Source organism: Meles meles, chromosome 10 (genome assembly GCF_922984935.1).
Source record: "Meles meles chromosome 10, mMelMel3.1 paternal haplotype, whole genome shotgun sequence".
Taxonomy (NCBI): Eukaryota; Metazoa; Chordata; class Mammalia; order Carnivora; family Mustelidae; genus Meles; species Meles meles.
In genome coordinates, this window is record NC_060075.1 from 5,827,981 (window position 1) to 5,846,683 (window position 18,703).

At 54.2% G+C, this 18,703-nt stretch overlaps 1 protein-coding gene across 1 annotated transcript in view; it reads left to right on the top strand.

Moving 5' to 3' along the window:
* The first annotated feature begins 10,507 nt into the window (after positions 1-10,507).
* Positions 10,508-18,703, top strand: part of SMARCD3 (SWI/SNF related, matrix associated, actin dependent regulator of chromatin, subfamily d, member 3) — a 29,242-nt gene continuing 21,046 nt past the window's right edge. The window contains exons 1-2 of the mRNA XM_046020509.1: positions 10,508-10,607; positions 12,464-12,603. Coding sequence (XP_045876465.1) covers positions 12,535-12,603 — 69 coding nt within the window. The 5' untranslated portion in view covers positions 10,508-10,607; positions 12,464-12,534. The remainder of the gene's footprint in view (positions 10,608-12,463; positions 12,604-18,703) is intronic.

Below are 18,703 nucleotides of genomic sequence, written 5' to 3' on the forward strand. Positions count from 1 at the left end.
ATGCCCATGGAATTCACTGGTCTCTGCATAGTTACTGAGATACTTGGGCAACTGTTCGAATGGGCTGGGGAGTGGCCTGCTGAGGGCTCAGTTATGGCACCAACTGGAGCTACCTTCTTCAGGAGATAACCACACCTGTATGGTGCTGTTTCCCCCATAGCTAGATTACACAGGTTCTCTTCTTTGACAGGGTATCCGTAGAGACGCAAATCGGTCTGGAGTGTAGCCTGGGGCAGAAGTGTTTGAGATTTGAAGACGAGAAGATGTGACATGATCACTTAGGTTTGTGGACATGTACAAGGACTGGGGTGGAGTTGGTAGTGATCTCTCACAATTTCACCAAATAACCCTCTTACAGAACATGTTTCCCCCATAACATTGGACTCTGTAGGTTTGGAGGTCCTAGTGCACATGAGGGAGCATTCCCTGGAGGACACAATCTTGAGCCCATTAAACTGGAAGCTCAGGTTTATGACTGGCCACTTTTGGGCTTCTCATGCTGCTGACCCAGCAAGCATTGAGTGGGGTTTGCTGTACCGGTCGGGTAGGACAAAATGGGGGCAAGGAAACCCGCATCTGAGGCAGAGGATTTTCCACAAAGTCTAACCTGTAATCAGTACCCGATCAGACTTGCTGTCTCCTCTGGGTAGGGTCCACAGAATTTTTTCCTCTAAATGACAAAAGCTCTCTGATTAATTTTCCGTCTCTCCCTTGCCTACTTTGTGCCCAGGAGGCTGACCACGACAGGCTGCATCATCCCAGCTCTCTCATCTGGCTTCCAGTTGGATTTGACCAAACGGCACCTGAGCAGGAGATGGTAGGTTTGGAGGAAATGTAGGCGAGGGGATTTATCAGGATTCTGACTGGTTGCTTGCCCCTGCTGCTCCTGCTGGGCTGACTCTTCCACATGGTTACGATAGCATCATTCCTCTGTCGCCTTGGTCTCCCTTTGGTGCTAGTGTCTGGGTGTCTTATTTTCCCTTGCTGTCCCCATGTCTCATAAAGAGGCCCTTCATTAACTTTCTTCAATTAAATCTGCTTTCTGTGCTATATACTTCCTGCTGGTGGCCTCACTGATCCTGGGACCTTTAGTTAATTCACTCTCACTGAAGCATAAAGTTCATGGTGAGCGGAAATGGTAAGAAAGGAAGTTGTACAGGAAGGGTGATCAATTATGACAAGCATTGTATACTGGGGTAATGTAAGCTTCATGTGGCATTGAGCAAACGAACCTCTTTGTGCCTCTGTTTCATCACCTATAGAATAAGGATAATGACAGGACACATCTTTTGGATGACTGTAAAACATTTAAAACAGTGGCATAGAAAGTGATTAACATAGTTAAGGACAGTGAATCACTGCAAGGTTTAAAGCAAGCAAGTAACCAGGTCAGATTTGGTGATTCAAAAAGCTGTTCTGTAGGAAATGTGGAGAAGACAGAACCTTTGTCAGTCACCAAGCCGAATGGAATAAGACTAGAGGCAGGAATACCAGTAAGGAGACTACTGCAATAGTCTTAGCAAAATAAAGAAAGGTTTATGTGTGTGTGTATATATACACACACATATATGTATATATATATAAATGAACACATACACACATGGGGGCCTGGGTGGCTCAGTTGGTTGGGCTTCCAACTCTTGGTTTTGGCTCTGGTCATGATCTCTAGGATCATGGGATTGGGTCCCATGTCAGGCTCCACACTCAGTGGGGAGTCTCCTTGTCCCTCTCCCTTTGCCCCTCCCTCCCCTTTCAATTAATTAATTAGAGCTTTTTAAAAATAATATATACATACAGAATTTTTAAAAAATAAATATGACATACATAATAAAACTAGGATGTACCATCCAAACAATTAAACTAAGGAGGAAAAAATTACATAAGAGGGCGCCTGGGTGGCTCAGTGGTTTAAGCTGCTGCCTTCGGCTCAGGTCATGATCTCGGGATCCTGGGATCGAGTCCCGCGTCGGGCTCTCTGCTTGGCAGGGAGCCTGCTTCCTTCTCACTCTCTCTGCCTACCTCTCTGCCTACTTGTGATTTCTCTCTGTCAAATAAATAAATAAAATCTTTAAAAAAAAAAAATTACATAAGATGCAAGAAATAGGACTTGCCGCACAATACTAGGGACCTTTAGGTAATTCAGGTTTGCTGAAGCATAACGTGCAAGGTGAGGGTCACGGTAGAGATGTTCCACTCCCGCTGCGCCCCGACACTGACTGAGGTCAAGAGAGGATCCTCCTAGCTTGCTGTCTCTCTTTCTACCACCACTCCCATCTTAATTCCTGGTGACTTGAATATCCATATACAGGATACTTCCAAGTACCCTGACCTCGGTTACTTCAACTCCTCTCCTAAAATGACTCTGTCCTCCACACCCCGCCCCCCAGGCCATTTTCATGGTCTCACCCCTAGACCTTATTACCTTCCCATGCCTGAGTCACCATATCTTCTCCTCGTCCCCCCAGGATCTCCTCCTTTATCCTCAAGATTAGCTGATGAGCATGCCCCTCATTTCACCGAGGAAATAGCAGCAGTCAGCAGGGAGCTCCCATAAGTTCCTTCAACTGCCCGTCCCACCTTCCAGCCTCTGTGTCTGCATGCTTTTCCCTGCGGTTCTCTGCCAGCTCACTCCAGAGACCCCAACGTAATCTGCTGGATGCAGCCTAGGCATGGGGGTCTTGAAATGTTTCCTGGATGATGTTTACATCCATCCAACATGGAGAGCTGCTACTGTGGATGAGTGGCCCGTGCTTTCCCCCTTTACCTACTCCAGGAGAGTGTTCCAGAAGTCCTTTCCCTCCCAGCATCATTGATTTTCTCCCCTCTCCTGGCTACAAACATGCTGTTAACTTCCCCAATTTAAGGAAAACTTTTCAACCCCATTTCTTCCTCCAACTACTGCCCCACTTTTCTACTCTGTCATAGCAAAAATTCTCTAAAGGGTTGTCCGTACCTGTGTCTGTAATTCCTTTTCTCCCATTTGCTCTCCAGATTTTGCCCCACAGACCCACCAAAGCTGTTGTCCTCAAGTTCACCAATGGCTTCTTCATTGTTGTTGTCGATGGCCAATGACCAGTCTTCAACTTTAGTGGCCATTAGCAATATTTAACACAACTCATTCCTCTCTCCCCTAGAATGCTTTCTTGACTTGGCTTCCAGGATACCACATTCTTCCTGTCTTCCTCCTAATTCGAGATGGATACATCTCAGCATCTTTTCCTGGCTTCTCCTTATACCCAAGCTCCTAACACTGAACCCACCCAAAGCTCAGGATTTGGACTTCCTCATCCTCTTAGGGCACTTGTTTCATGGCATTCATGCTGCCTAAATGGTGACTCCTGAATGTGTATTTCCAGCCTAAACTCCAGAATCCTACTCCAAATGCTACCTTGACATCTCTCTTGAATGTGTAATCTGTCATGTCCAAAATGGGGTTCCCGATCTTTCTCCAGCACTCCTCCCAGCCTTCCAGCCAGGCTCAGGCCCGATCCTGGTACCCATCATGACTCCTTTCTTCCTTCCTACCCATGATCATTCTGAGAACAAATGCCCTTGACTCTGCTTTCAGAATATACTCAGAGTGCAACCATTCCTCACCATCTTGATTACTACTTTTTGTTCGAACCTGCCATGGCCCATCACCTGAAGGACTCAACCAGCCTCCTAGCTGGTCGCCCTGCTTTTGGCTCTCCCCATACAGTGGTTGCTCAGCATGGCAGTCATATTGGTCCATCATGTCCGTCTTTGCTCAGATCCTCCAGAGGTTTCCCATCTCATTCAGAGTAAGACACAAAGTCCCCAAAATAGCCTCCAAGGCCCTTTATGCCCTCCTCACCCCCCACCCATACACACCGATGCCATCACCTCTGTGACCTCGGAGCCTCCAGCTACACTGCAGTTCCTCTAACTCACCAGGCCTGTAAATCCAGGGACTAAGCACCTGGTGGCCCCCCTACCCCCCACGGCAAACTTCTCATCTCGCTTCTCAGCTGCTGGTGGGTTTTTTTTTTAAGATTTTCTTTCTTTGTTTTCTTATTTTTTAAAGATTTTATTTATTTGACAGTGCAAGAAAGGAAATACAAACAGGGGAAGTGGGAGAAGGAGAAGCAGGCTTCCCACTGGGCTGGGAGCCCCATGAGGGGCTCAGTCTGGAACTCCAGGATCATGAGCTGAGGTGAAGGCAGCACTTAACCGACTGAGCCACCCGGGTGCCCCAAGCTGTTGGTTGTTTCTTTCAATGAAAAAAAAAAAAAATTTTTTTTTTTTTTTTTTTTTTTTTTTTTTAAGTAAGCTCTGTGTCCTGCATAGAGCCACGAACTCACCACCCCAGGATCAAGAGTCTCATGCTCTTCCAACTAGGCCAGTCAGAAACCCCTAAACATTGTATTTTAGGATAATTCTGCATTCACATGAAGTGGTAAGCCATTGTACAGAGAGGCCTGGTGTGTATCCCTCATCCAGGTTTCCCCAGTGATAACATTTTGCAAAACTATAGTACAATATCGCAACTAGGACATCGCTGTAGGGGTGTGTTAGGTACCTGCAGGTACTATGACAATCGTCACCAACTGGGTGGCTTACAACAATAGTAATTTATTCTCCCACATTTCTGGAGGCCAGAATTTCTAAATCCAGGCATAGGCAGAGCCCTACCCTCTTCAGAGGCTCTAGGGGAGAATTCGTTCCTTGCTTTTTCCAGCTTGTGATGTCTGGTGGGCGCCATCTCTCTCTGCTCCGCCTTCACCTCACCTGTGTGTGCCAGTGCAACCTCTGGCCTCTCTCTCATAAGGCCTCTTGGGGTGGCATTTAGAGCCCACAGGGATAATCCGGGATAATCTCCTCATCTCAAGATCCTTAATCTAATTGCCTCGGCCAAGACTTTTTTCCAAATAAGGTAACATTTATAGGTTCCGGGCATTAGGATGTAGACATATCCTTGGGAACCACCAAGGTCTGGCACCTTTGTGTCATCCTGGAACTCCTCAGATTGCCTTTTCACTGCTGAATTTCCTGGAAGGCTTTTTCTGCATCAGTTGATGTGATTATGTGATTTTTCTTGTGTAAGAGCTTCTTGATATGGTAGATTACATTGCTCGATATCGGACCAGCCTTAGAGGGCTGGGGTGAACATCCCATGTATTTTTCTTACCTGTTGCTTGTCCTTCCCATTTGAAGGTAAGTTCCAATCCTTTGTTTCGTGGTGTTCATTGCTATATCCCAGTACCTAAAACAAGCACGGACAGTAAGTGCTTAGTACCTATCTGTTGAGGGGATTACAGAACAGTAGAGAGGGGAGGGGAATTCCCAAGATTATATTGAAAGGAAATTCCAGGATAACAGCTGTGGGCAACTGGTCCAGACTGGAATAGGTCAGAAGGCTCCAGGAGAGCCTATAGAATCTGAATGCCCGGGGCACCTGGGTGGCTCAGTTGTTAAGCGTTTGCCTTCAGCTCGGGTCATGATCCCAGAGTGCTGGGATCGAGCCCCATATCTGGCTCCCTGCTCGGTGGGAAGCCTGCTTCTCCCTTTCTCTCTGCAGCTCCCCCTGCTTGTGTTCCCTCTCTTGCTTTGTCTCTCTCTGTCAAATAAATAAAAATCTTTAAAAAAAAAAAAAAAAAAAAAAAAAGAATCTGAATGCCCTGAGGGGACTTAGAAAATCCTTCGGCAGAGACTTGGGGTTGATTTTGTAAGTATGTAGAAAACTAAGGAAACAATTTTTCAAAAAGAGCTAATTGTTACTGTTACAATGCCATATTTGATTTTATATATTTTTTAAAGATTTTATTTATTTATTTGACAGAGACACAGCGAGAGAAGGATCACAAGTAGGGGGAGCAGCAGAGGGAGAGGGAAAAGCAGGCTTCCCACTGAGCAGGGAGCCTGATGCCCCGCTGGATCCCAGGACCCTGGGATCATGACCTGAGCTGAAGGCAGAGCAGATCCTTAACGACTGAGCCACCTAGGTGCCCATTGCCATATTATTCTAAAAAGAAACGAGCTATCAAGCCACAAGAAGAATATGAATGGAGGAAACTTACATGCATATTACTTCCAGAAAGAAACCACTCTGAAAGGATACATGTATGTATGTATGCTTCCAACTATGTGGGAGTCTGGAAAAGACAAACTGTGGAGATCAGGGGTTGTGGGGAGGGCGGGAGGAATAGAGAGCATAGAAGTTTGTTAGGGCAGTGAAATTATTCTGTATGATTCCATGGTAGTGGATACATCAGTACACACTTGTCCAAATCCATAGAATGAACAAGGAAAGTGAACTCCAATGTCAGCTGTGAACTTTGGGTGATAACGATGTGTCAGTGTGGGTTCCCTGGTTGGAACAAATGTCCCATTCTGGTGTATGCCATTTCTGTAGTGGCGGGGGCGGGGGGGGGGCAGGGGTATATGGGAATTCTCTGTACTCTCCACTCAGTTTTACTATGAAACTAACATTGCTCTAAAAAATCATTTGTTTTAAAAAAGGCAAATCATGGACTTTAGGGAAAACAAAAGTTGTCAGAGAAAGGAAGAGCACTCCCAGTTCAGGACCCGGCTCAGCCAGGACCCGACGGAGGTCTTGTGGGGCCCGAAGCTTAAACAGGATATCTTGAGATGGGCAGGGCAGGAGGACTCTTGAAGAGAAGAAAAACACCAAATTAGAAATTAATCTGACTAAGTCTCAGAGCAGTTTCTGGAATCTTTGCACTTTCCTTGTCCTGATGGGAGGAGGGTTTGGAGGGGTCTAGTTAACGATCACCTCCCATTGTTACCAATTTCTTTTTTCTTGAAATGAGAGCCTTTAAGATCAGCTCTCTTAACAACTTTCAATATGAGATACAGTATTATTAACTGTAGTCAAGTCAATGTCTTAAACATGATAACCCCTATTTTTATGTGCTTGAATGGTAGTGAAAGACACAGCACCTGAAATGTACCATCTTAGCCACGTGTAAGTGTGCGGTTCGGTGGCACTAAATACATCCACACTGTTGTGCAACCGTGTCCACCACCCGTCTCCAGAACTCTCCTCTTGCCAAACAGAAACTCTGTCCCCATGAAGCACTACTCCCCACCCCCAACTCCATTCCACTTTCTGTCCCCTCCAGCACTGGGACTGGCCTCTGTGATTGTGCTCCAGCCCTTCTCCCTGGCATGGTAAGTTGTTTCCATGCATTAATCCCCCATCCAGTCAAGAGGTGTCTCATTCATCCGTGCCCACAGAGTCCAGTCCGGTGCTGGACACACCGTAAGACAAGCTGGGGGCAGAAATGCAAAACAAGTAAGAGAAAGGTGGCTTGCCTGGGAGGCTCAGATGGTTAAGCATCTGCCTTTGGCTCAGGCCATGATCTTGGGGTCCTGGGATTGAGCCCTGTGGGCTCCATGCTCAGCGGGGAGTCTGCTTCTCCCTCTCCTTCTGCCTCTCCCCCTGCTTGTATGCATGCGCCATCTCTCTCTCTCTCTCAAACGAATGAATAAAATCTTGAAAAAAAAAACAACAAAACCTGATAAAGAGTCCCATACAGGTTCATGATCAAAGGCACATAGATCTGTGGCCTGATTTTACATAGTGGGTGCTCAGTGTAATTTGAAAGTATAAATGATGATATGGATGATTTCTGTAAACTTTTACTTCTAAATTAAAAAGGTAAAAAGGAACACACAGTGGAAAGCAAGCCTCACTCTACCCATCCCACGCTCCAGATCCTCACCAGAGGCCCTTTCCTTTCATTCCCTTCTAGAGGACTGTGTGTTCAGATACATACAAACACACCAACACACACACACACGTTAGCCTGCTTTACAGTTCCGCAGGTCTCGCTTTTTTCCACTCCCTTATCTTCGAGATCCTGCGGTGTCAGTGCGTAGAGAGCTTCCGCATTGTTTGATAGCATTCACTGAAGGAGGTATTTATCTTGTGTCACCTGTTTACACCTGTCACAATTTATTTAATCTGTCACCCACCGGCAAACATTCAGGTATTTCCAAGTACTTCCTCCACCAGCGCTGCAGGGAACAGCGGCCGGCCTCACGAATGGCTGAATTTTGCCCCTCATTTCCCGCCTCAGCCTCCCCCTGGCCTCCTAGGCCTCCACTGCCAGCCCTCTGGTGGCCAGAGCCACCTCCAAACATTTACGAGGCCTTTCTCTGCACCCGGCTTGTGCTAGCCCGACGACCCCCAGTCCCACCATCCTGGAGCTCCCAGTCCGGAAGGAAAGACGGACAAGGGATCAGTGACCTAAAACCAAGGTATTAATACTGAGATAGAGACATGCAGCCCCACCTACCTGGGAAGTCGTAAAGAACAGCCAGGGGCTTAACCTTTGATAACTTTGTCCCTGATGGACAGACCATGAGTGGGAGGAGGAAAAAGGGGGGGCCACAGGGTGTGGGCACAGGGTAAGAAGAGGCAGGACTGCCCAGCTGGCTGCCTGCCTGTCCCCTCTGGCCAGGCCTAGGCCAGCAGTCAGCCTGCCCACTTGAGGCCCCCTCTCCTTGTGTCCTGCCTGCCTGTTCTCCCTCTGGGGGTCTCCTCTGATGACCAGCCCCCCAACACACACACCCTCGTGTAGGAACCCGGTCACGTTGCCTCACTTTCAGAACGAACTACTTGTCCCATGGAAGGGCTTGTTGCGCCAAGTTAATAACTGGTGGTGGGAGGGGAGAGGGCTTTGGGGGCGGGGTGGGGAGGAGAGACAGGAGGGCGTGTACCACCTCTGAACAGACTCCTCTGCCCACAGGAGTGAAGAGTCCAGCACTAACCTCAACACCAAGGTCTGGGTCATGGGAGGTCTTTCGAGCCCCTTCAGACCCCATTATCCACATCACTTTCCATGCTCCCTGTCCCCCAGGTCACTGAGCAAATCCTTCCCCGCCTCAAAATATCCGCTGCACCTGTCCTTTCCCTGCATCTCCAAGAGTCCCTTGTTAGGAGACAAACGTTCCTAGGAAAGACAGCATGGAACTGTTAGCAGGGACCCTTCACTAGAAAGAACACACGAATACGTCTGAGCTAGCGCATTACGTAAGCAAATTTGGGTAGAAAGGCCACAGTCAGTCTGCTGAATAGCCAAAGATCTGCTGTCCTCTGGCAAAGGGTCCTGAAGATAGGATGACAGGTGCTGAAAGGGGCTGGGAGGCGAGTATGTCTTCCCAGGGCTGCGCAGGAGTGTGTTTCTGTCCGGTTTAATGGCAGCCTGTTTTAAAGGCGGTGTGAGCAACATTACCCATGGAGAAACGAATGGATAAACGAAACGTGGTTGACACCCATCCATAGGTTGTACCGATCCACGCAGTGGAAGCTCATTCCACCTGAAGAGGAAGGCAGTGCTGACCCTGGGGACGGCGTGCACGAACCGAGAGGACGTGCTGTCTGGTGAAATAAACCAGTCACAAAAGGGCAAACGCATATGAATGTATTCATATGAGGTACCCAAGAGTAATCGAATTCATAGAAACAAAGTAGAACGACGGTGCCCAAGGTCTGGGGGGAGAGAAGAATTGTTTAATGGGCAGAGTTTCAGGTTTCCAAGATGAAAGAGTTCTGGCGATGGTCTGCACAGCAAGGAAAATACACTTCACAGCATTGACCCGCATACTGAAAAGAGGCGAAGATGGTGAATTTTGTGTTCTGTGTAGTTTAACACAATTAGAAAAAGAATGAAGTAAAACATAATGACCAGGAAAAAAAAAAAAAAACAGCGGAGGTGGAAAAACCTCCAAGTCAGCTCATGTCAGTGGCAGTAGAGGCCCAGGCAGCGCTTGGAGCCCAGGAACCCCAACTGCCCGCAGTGCAAGGGAGTGGCCCAGATGGGGCTGGAATAGGCATCCAGGGCAGAGGTGGAATCTGAGGGGGCGAGGACCCCACCGACCTGGGTCTCTATCACAGCTCCACCTCAGGCCTGCCAGGACCCTGCCTTCAAAGTCCTTACCTGCCGGCTCCTCCCTGCGGGGGCTCCCACTAGCTCTGGACCTTGCCTAAGGCTGTCTGAGGCTCATCCCTTTTAGCAGGTAAGAGCTGACCCCCTACCAAATGCCAGGCACTGAGCTGGCTGCTACTGGTCCTTCGACAGTGACTCCTGGGAGACCCCCATGGAGTGACCAGGGTTGGCTCCTGTGACTGGATGTGGGGCAAGGGCTAGTGTGTAAAGGTAGGAACACGGGTCATCAGTCAGTGCCTGGCTCTGAACGTGGAGTGGAACAGACACCCCCTCTCCCGCCCCCGTGTATGTGCAAATGTGTATGTATGTGTGCTCGTGTGGTCTCGAGAGCAGGTACTGTCTGCGGTCACTTAGGATGCTCCGAAGGTCTGTGTGGATCCGTGGGCGCCTAGGGGCCCCCACAGACCTGAGGATCATATATGCACGGACCGAGGATCACAATGGACTTGGCCAGGGCGGGTGGCGATGCTCCCAACGTGGTGATCGCACATTCGGATGGATGGGCGACGCTGCCTGCTCTGATCCCTAACTCATTATTAAGCTCCTCGCTCTTTGCAGACGCTCCCTGAGCCTCCCCCGCTCCGGGCTGCAGCGGCGCAGGCGCCGGGCCGAGCCGAGCGCCGAGCGGGGAGCGGGCGGCCGTGCTCCGGGGCCGGGGTCCCGGGGGAGCAGGTGAGCGACCCGCGCTGCGCGGCCCCCAGGCCCTTTCGGAGACGCCGCCCGGCCTCGCTGCGCCGGCGCCCCTGCCTTCCCTGCCTGGCAGTACCCGTCCTGCCTCTGTTGGCATCATCCCTCCTTCCCCTGCCTGGCATCCCTCCTCCCCCCTGCCTGGTATCTCCTCTGCTCCCGCCTGCCTGGCATCCCTTCTCCTCCCTGCCTGGCATCCTCCTCCCCCCTGTCTGGCATCTCCCCCCCCCACCCCCGTCTGACATCCCCCTCCGCCCCCCCTGGCCTCTCCCGGCTCTCCTCCCTGCCTGGCATCTCTCTGGTCTCCCCACTGCCTGGCATCCCTCCTCCGCCCTGCCTGGCATCTTCCTTCTCACCCCTTCCTTACCCTTACCTGGCACTTCCCATTACCTGGCACCACCCCCCTCCGCCGCCTGGCATCTCCATCCCCTCCTCCTCTCCTGATCTCTCCCCCCCTCCTCACTCTCTTCCTCCCCCTGCCTGGCACCTCCCCCACCCCTGCCTGGTTCTCGCTTCCCCCTACCCCCTTTCTTGCACCCCTTCCATGACTGCCAAACTCCCATCTTACCTCCTCTCTGATACCTCCCCCTTCTCCTCTCTGCCTGGCATCTTTCCTTCCTTCCCCTACCTGGTACCTTCCCGTCCTCCCTCCACCTGCATTTCCCCTCCTTCCCTCCGCCTGGCACTCCTCCGCCTGGTACCTTCCTCTCCTCCCTCATGTCTGGCACCTTCTCTCCTCCCCGAGCCTGCACCTACTCCTCCCCCTCGCCTGCCACCCCTCCCTGCCTAGCATGTTCCCATCCTGCTCCTGCCTGGCATCCTCTCCCTCCTACCCACTCCCCTGCCTGGCACTTCCCCTCCTTCCCTCTGCCTGGCATCTCCCCTCCTCTGCCCTGCCTAGCACCTTCCTTCCTTCCCTCTGCCTGGCACCTTCCCTCCTCTCCCCCACCTGGACACCTCTCTCCCATTCAGGTTGTCCCTCTGTCCTCAGCCTTCCTGCAGGGCACCCCCCTTCCCCTCCCCCCCACCCCCACTGTAACCTCTCCCCATTAGCGTCTTCCTCCTCTCATTGCTGGCCCCGCCCCCTCACACTTCTCGGAGTAGCCTCCTGGCCATCACGCCTACGCCTACGTGTGACCCTGAACCACTCATAGCCGCCAGCCCCCCCACCCCATACCTGTAGCGACGCCCTTTCCTCATCCCCTACACTCCACCTGCTCAAGGACTTGCGTTCACAAGTGGGGTCCTGAGGCCAGCCTGTGGCCTTGTGGCTGTTGCAGGAGGCCTGAAACCACAGGGAGGGGCAGCGAGGGGTGGGGGGGCCTGGTCATGGTGGGCGGATTGAGGACAGGCCTACTCCAGGTGCCTGCCACCCCGGGGTTCCCTCAGACGTCCCTTCTGGGCTCCACGAGCCATCCAGGTCCCATCTGGGCCTGACAGTCATGCCCTGTGCCTCTGAGGCCAAGCTCCTCCCCTCCTCCGCGTATCACCAAGTCCCCAAACCTTGCCTCCCCTGCCAGGCCCGGGTCCTGCCTGGGTTCTCTGCTCTGTCCTTCTAGCTCGGTCCCTCAAGACCTGGTCTGCACTGACTGCTTCCTGCTCGCACACTGCTCCCGCCCCGACCTCCCCACGAGCCCTTGCTGGCCCTTGCCTGTCCCCTCCATCCTGGTCCCTTTCCACACATTTCCTGTTTTCTTTCTCAGACCTCCTTGTCACGGAGCGGAGCGTGGTCCACCCGGCCGACCCCCTCAGGCTTCCTCACCAGCCCTCGGAAGTCCGTTTGGACTCTGCCTTCGGGGCGCAGGCTCTGGCCCTCCCCTCCCACTGCCCTCTCCTTTCAGGTTCTCCTCACAATGGCGCTTGGTGCTGCAGGCGCAGTGGGCTCTGGGCCCGGGCGCCGAGGGAGCACTGGATGACTGCCCCGCTGCAGGACCCGCCACCTATGACCCCAGGCCTTCAGCACCCGCCCGCCGTGGTACAGGTAGGCGCTGCCCCCCGCCCCAAACCCAGGAGCAGGAGCCCTGGGACCCCACTGAGAGGTGCTGGCTCTTGGCCTCTGGTCACCCAAAGGCCCCCTCTGGGCATTTCTGCCCTGCCCAAGGCAGACCTATGACACTGCTTCTTCCCATCCCCTCCCACCGCTGGGGCCACCCCCCCCCCACCCCCACCCCCCCCCCGCTGACGTCTCCTTCCACCCTCGCACCGCCTCTCCTGAGGGCCCGGCTCCTCCTGGCTCCCTAGGTCCTGCCTATCAAAGCCGTTCTGAGCCAGGAACCCGGTGGGCCTGATACCAGTTTTGGGGGTCAGGTGAAAAGGGCCTGGGGCTCTGGGTCATTTCATTTCCTCCCATTCGCAGACACACAGACACACACCTCCCCCATCCTCACCTCCGTGTGTCCGCACACGCTCGCTGCTGGCCGGGGGGACCCCGCTGACGCCCAGCACAACTTGGGCTCCGGAAACCTAACCCAAGACCTGCTTTGGCAAACTTCTAAAATCCTTCCAGAACCCAGGCAGGGGATTGTTCTCCGTGGGAGGGGGAGGTGGCGGCAGCCTGTCACGTGGCCTTGGTGGGGTCAGCCTGGTGCTGCCCCCCGGCAGGCCTCCGACTCAGAGGCGCTCCAGGCCCATCACATGAGAGCTGGACCTTCCTGGGCCTCCTCTTGGCAGAATACAAGGAGTGTGGCCAGGCTAGGACCACATGGGCGCCCCTGGTCCAGAAGGAAGCACCAAGAGCCTGGGGGGAAAGGCTGCCTGCCTCAGAGCCCCGTTCGGCTGTGGGGAAGGGCAGGAGCCGGGTCTGAGGCCTGCCCAGCCCCGTGTATCATCCTGGCCACGTCACTAATGGGAGTCTCCTGTGACAGGCTGGGAGCTGGGGGGACTCAGTCCCTGCCCGCAGGACCCGAAACCTGTGGGGAGCGCCCCAGTGGACCATTCAGACCCCAGGGCTCTGAGAAGGGGAAAGGCCCCGAAAGGGGCGCCTGCAGTGGGCTTTCAGGGGGCAGGGGCTGGGTGAAATGACGGTCGCTCTCGCAGCTTCTGCTTCCTCAGAAAGAGCGGAGGAACTCTCTTCTGCCTGGGCAGCTGGGGCAGCCCGGGGCTGTCACCTGATGCTGGCCGCTGGGGGAACAGAGTCAAGGCCGCAAACAAAGGTCCTGCCTCTTCCCCACGACCTGACCACTGCCTCAGGTTAAGCATGGACAGGCTCCCCAGCCTGCAGGGGTCGGTTTTTTAACGCAGAGTCCTAGACAAAAGGTGCAAGCCGGTGTACTTTCTGGGCAATTCGAAAATTCTCGCAAGTCCTGGCGTGTCTCAGGGTGGAGACTTGCGGAGCAGCGGGGGTCCTCAGGGGGTACCCTAGAGCCGGGGCGCCCCCACATGGCGAGTCCTTGTGAGTTGCCGCTGATTTGGGGTGCACTGAGCTGAGCCCTAAGCCGCCTCCCCAGCAGCAGGAGGTTGGTGGCCAGGGTTGATCCAGACCGTGCCTGAAGGAGGTGATCACCCCAAAGGATGGGTCGCAGGGGTGGGGAGCCTTGGGGGGAGGGTTGGAGGCTCCGAGGGCTTCAGGTACATCCTGGCGACACCTGGTCACAAGGTGAATGGAGGGTCGGTCCTGACACCCCCGGGGGCCTCCCCATGTGAGGGGGCAAGGAGGGAGGTGCTGGAGGAAGCTCCTGGCATTTTGTTCTGGAGCCGCATTAACATGAAATTGGGCTTCATTCAGCGTGTGCAGTCCCCGGCATGGAGCCGGCTTTGACGCTTGGCGGCTGGGGCACGTGCTGTCATTTGGATGCTGACAGGCCCCGCGCTCGCGTCTAGACAGCGCGGTGGGCGCGGGCCCAGGCGTGCAGCAGCTGGAGGCTGTCTTCGCCCGGGCGCTGGCAGTGTGATTGCGAGTGAGAGCTCGTTATTAGGGAGCGTTAAGTGGCGAAGGTAATGAGCTGAAGGTGTCACCAGGAGGGGGGTCCCGGGAGGCGGTGTCAGGAGGTGTCACGAGAGAAGGCTGAGTTGCAAGCGCCGGAGAAGAGTGAAGGGCCCGCAGGTTCCGCTGGATTCTGCGCCCTCGTGGGTAACCTCGCCAGAGGCGGCCACCCGCTGCTGGTGGGCACGCGGCTGAGCCACTCCGGGGGAGGCCGGGGCTGTGGCCGTGGTGTCCCCGGTTGGCAAGGGCTGCGCAGAGCATTGATCACTTGCAAAGACCCTGCGGGAGACTAGTTGCTCACTTCAGCCCGGCCCACCCCCTGACCGGCTTCCTGGGCCGTGAAACCAATTTCTGGGTTACCTAAACTTCCAGGAAATCTGAGCATGTGTCTTAGGAGCATGTGTCCCGCTCACGCCTTTCCTGGAATTTACAAACTTGGATCATCTCCCATGTCAGCCTTCTTTCCAGACCAAAGAACATTCTGGGGCCTGGAGCGAGGAGCAGCGTACTGGGATGGGCGGCGGGGAGACAAGGAGATGCGGGAAAACATACCTGGGCTCCGGCTCTCTCCAGAAAGGGTCAGGGGCACTTTGCAGAGACACCTGTAGTGAGGAGGTCAGGGCACTGGGAATACAGGGGACGGGGTATATGTGGGAGCCGAGAATAACATTAGTGCCCAAAACACAAGCCCAAGGTCCCAGGACCCCTTCTGCAGTGAGAAAAACGGGGCTCACGTGTCATTCACACTGCCCGGGACGCCGGACCGTTTGCTCAGAGACACTGTGATTTAGGGCCCTGTGACCCCGAGAAGTGTCTCCTGTGTGATGACGTGAGCGGGGCTAAGCGCAGGTTTCCTAGGCCAAGGGAAAGGTCCACGCGGTGTTGTGCAGCCGTGGCAATGTCGCTGATCATGGTCAACGCCAAGATGTAAGTTAGAAGGACTAGAGGAAGACACGGCCTGCCTCAGGAAGAGCCCTACAAGCTGGTACTTACGATAGTTTTGAGAACTGTCAGGCCGCAGGAGGGTCTATTTAAAATCGGGGATGAAGTGGAGTCACGTTCCTGGGGAAGGGTAGTATCCTCGTAGGAACATAGAGACCTCGCCCAGCACCACGCCCAGCAGCGAGTCTGGGTAGAGGGCGGATCTGGCCACTTGCCTTACACCTTAGGGGGGAAGCCCGCTAAGAAGCGGGCCCTCGTGTCAGGGACATACCAGCTGCACCGCAGGGCCCACCGGGCTGGAGAAAGAAGCTTGAGCATGAAGCTGGGATGCAGCAGGCGACCCTACACCCTAACTTGGGTTTGCTTGTCTGGGGCGTGGGATCAGGTAGAGAGGGACTCCCTCCTGCCAACAGACGCAACCCAAAGGGAAGGGTGGGCTGCAGGGGGCAGCCGCCAAGTCACTACCCCCGAACTAGGAGAGGAACTTGTCCAGTAAATGTCAGACCCCCCCCACCCGCCTGCGCCACCTCCTCAGGCAGAGAGACCCTCCCACGGGGTGGGCGAGGTGGCAGGATTAGTCCAGAGTCTTCTCTCCGGAGGAGCAGAGTAGAGGGCTCCCTGTGAACACATGATGACAAGAGCAGCGGGTCCCCTCCCTGGTGGGGCTGGGGCTGGCCATGGTGCTGAGAGCCACGCGGAAGCTCAAGCCCGTTTGACCCTCCCTGTTCCTCGTCTCTCCCCTGGAACGATCCCCTCTTCCTTTGATTTGATTTGATTTCCTAGACACATCTCAGTTCCACCCGCTTAAGTCTCAGTAATGCCGCTGTTGTCTCCTGCCTGGACCACAGAGGTGGCCACTGAGTGGTGCCCCGCTCTCAGTCTGGGCCCCCCCTCATGCCCACCCCCCACGCCCACCAGGTTTCCTGCAGTACAGACCTGATCTCTCTGTCTTCAGTTTGCTCCCGGGCTTCAAGTGCCTGTCCTCATTCGGGGCTTTCCCACAGCCGTTCCCTTGGCCTGCAACACGCTTCCAGCTCCCTTCACCGGCCCAAATCTGCCCATCCTTCCGGTGTCCACTCAAATGCCACTTCGTCCAGGGACACTTTCTCGCACCCTGATGAGGTATGAAGTCCCACCTACTTAGAGCTTGTGGCATGTACCCAAAACGTAAAGATTTCGTTGTAGTGCTCCTTACAGGCACAGGCGGCATCTGTCCTGTTCAGCACAATCCAGAAAAATATTTCGTATATGAATGGGGGGGGCGGGGCGGGCAGGAGGTGCCTCTGACAGCTGAACTCAAGAGGACCCTGAGGGGCACCTGGGTGGCTCAGTCAGTCAGTTAAGAGTCCGACGCTTGATTTTGTTTTGGGTCATGATCTCAGGGTTGCGAGATTGAGCCCCACGTTGGGTTCTGTGCTGAGTGTGGAACCCACTCAGGATTCTCTCTCTCCCCCTCTCTCTGCGCCTTCCCTGCTCTCTTGCTTGCGTGCTCTCTCTCTCTCTACAGGGAAAAAAAACAAAAAGAAGAGGACCCTGAGATCCCTCTGGACGGTCGACCCTGCCCTCTCTATACCCCACAGCCCGAGGGTGGGCCTTTTTTCCTACACACCTTGGCCTGCTGACTCCTGAATTGCCCTTGGCCCGTGCCTGGGCAGCAGTCCCCTTCCAAAAGGACCTATTCCCCTTGTTCACAGACGCTCCTAAGCAAAATTTAGTTGTTTGTTTTGTTTTAAAGATTTACTTGTTTATTTTCGAGAGAGAGGAAGAGAGCGTGCCTGGGGGAGGGGCAGCGGGAGAGAGAGGCTCTCAGGCAGACCCCACACCGAGCACAGACCTGACACCGGGCTTGATCCGCCCCTACTCCCCGCTCTGACCCTGGGATCGTGACCTGAGCTGAAATCAAGAGTGGAAGGCTTTACAGCTGAGCCGCCCGGGCGCCCCTGCCGTAGTTGTTCTTATGGCGAGGGGAGTCTGACCTCCTGTGACCCTGCTCTTGCCCGTTGGAGTTCTAGAGAATGAACCCCTTTCTGCTTCCATGACATCTGACTGGCTCTGGGAGGCGGTTGTCCACACTCCCTGGGTCTGCTTTCGGGAACATTCAGGTCTGGCTTCCTCAGACGTTCCTCACCTGGAGGCCTGGGCAGGCCGCTCTCGCCCTTGGTGCCCACTGGGAGAGCCGGAGGGGGGTGGGGCTGCCTGGTGCTGGCAGACAGGCTTCGGGGCTCCCCAGCCTCCGTTGGAAGGTGGGCTGTGCCCCTTAACAGCTAGGCGGACATGGGAAGAGGCACGTAGTTCTCTGAGCCTCCGTGTCCCTGTGTAAGGTGGGTCTTGATGCTCCTTCTGGAAAGATCCACAGGGATGCTAAATACTGAGCACTCAGCTCCACACGCAGCACGTGGTGAATGCCAAAGCGCCCCTCGTCGGCCCGTGGGTTAAAATGTGGTGCTCGGCGTCCGTGCGTCATCCTCAGACCCTGTAACCGTGTCCTCCCTGGTTCCAGGCCCAGCTCCCGTTCTCACTGCCCTTACACTGTGGGCTCATACAGGCCTGGAGTCAGCGAGCAGCCCCTGGGCCTTTCCTCCCCTCAGCTGAGAACTCCTCTCTCCCTGCTCCCACGTCTTGAACTCAGATGCAGAGTTGGGTGGTGAGCTAGAGCCCCCCACTATCCAGCCCTCACTCTTCTTCAGTCGTCCCCCGAGACTCCAGAGCAGCTCCCACGGGATGGAGAAGAGCCAAGCAGGCCCTGGGCGGAAGGATGGCAACCAGTGTTGACTGAGCTTATTGCAAGTTTTAGGAACTGTTTTAAGAACCTGTCATGGTTTAGCTGATTTTCCCTCACCCCGAGACGATGAGGAAAATGCTGGTATTATCATCATCGTTTTCAAGATGAGCAACTGAAACACAGAGAGGTTGAGTAACTTCCCAATGGTTAGTGCAAGAGGCCCAGTTGGGATCTGTGTACCACATCCAGCCCCGAGAGGTGTGCGGCGACCCGGACCAGATGGGCCCTCAAAGAGACAAAGCAGCCAGCCCTGGTACCCCAGCACCTAGACCCAAGGTCAAAGGCTAGTTGTCCTGGTGCTTAAAGCTCACACCACTCATTTACATTCATTGCTGGGGGCCTAGGGGTTTAGAGTTTGCAACCCCAAAATGGGGGGTTGGGGGGGTAAATTGGAGAAGTCCTGCCACTTCGAAAAGGGACAGCCCCTCCCCAATT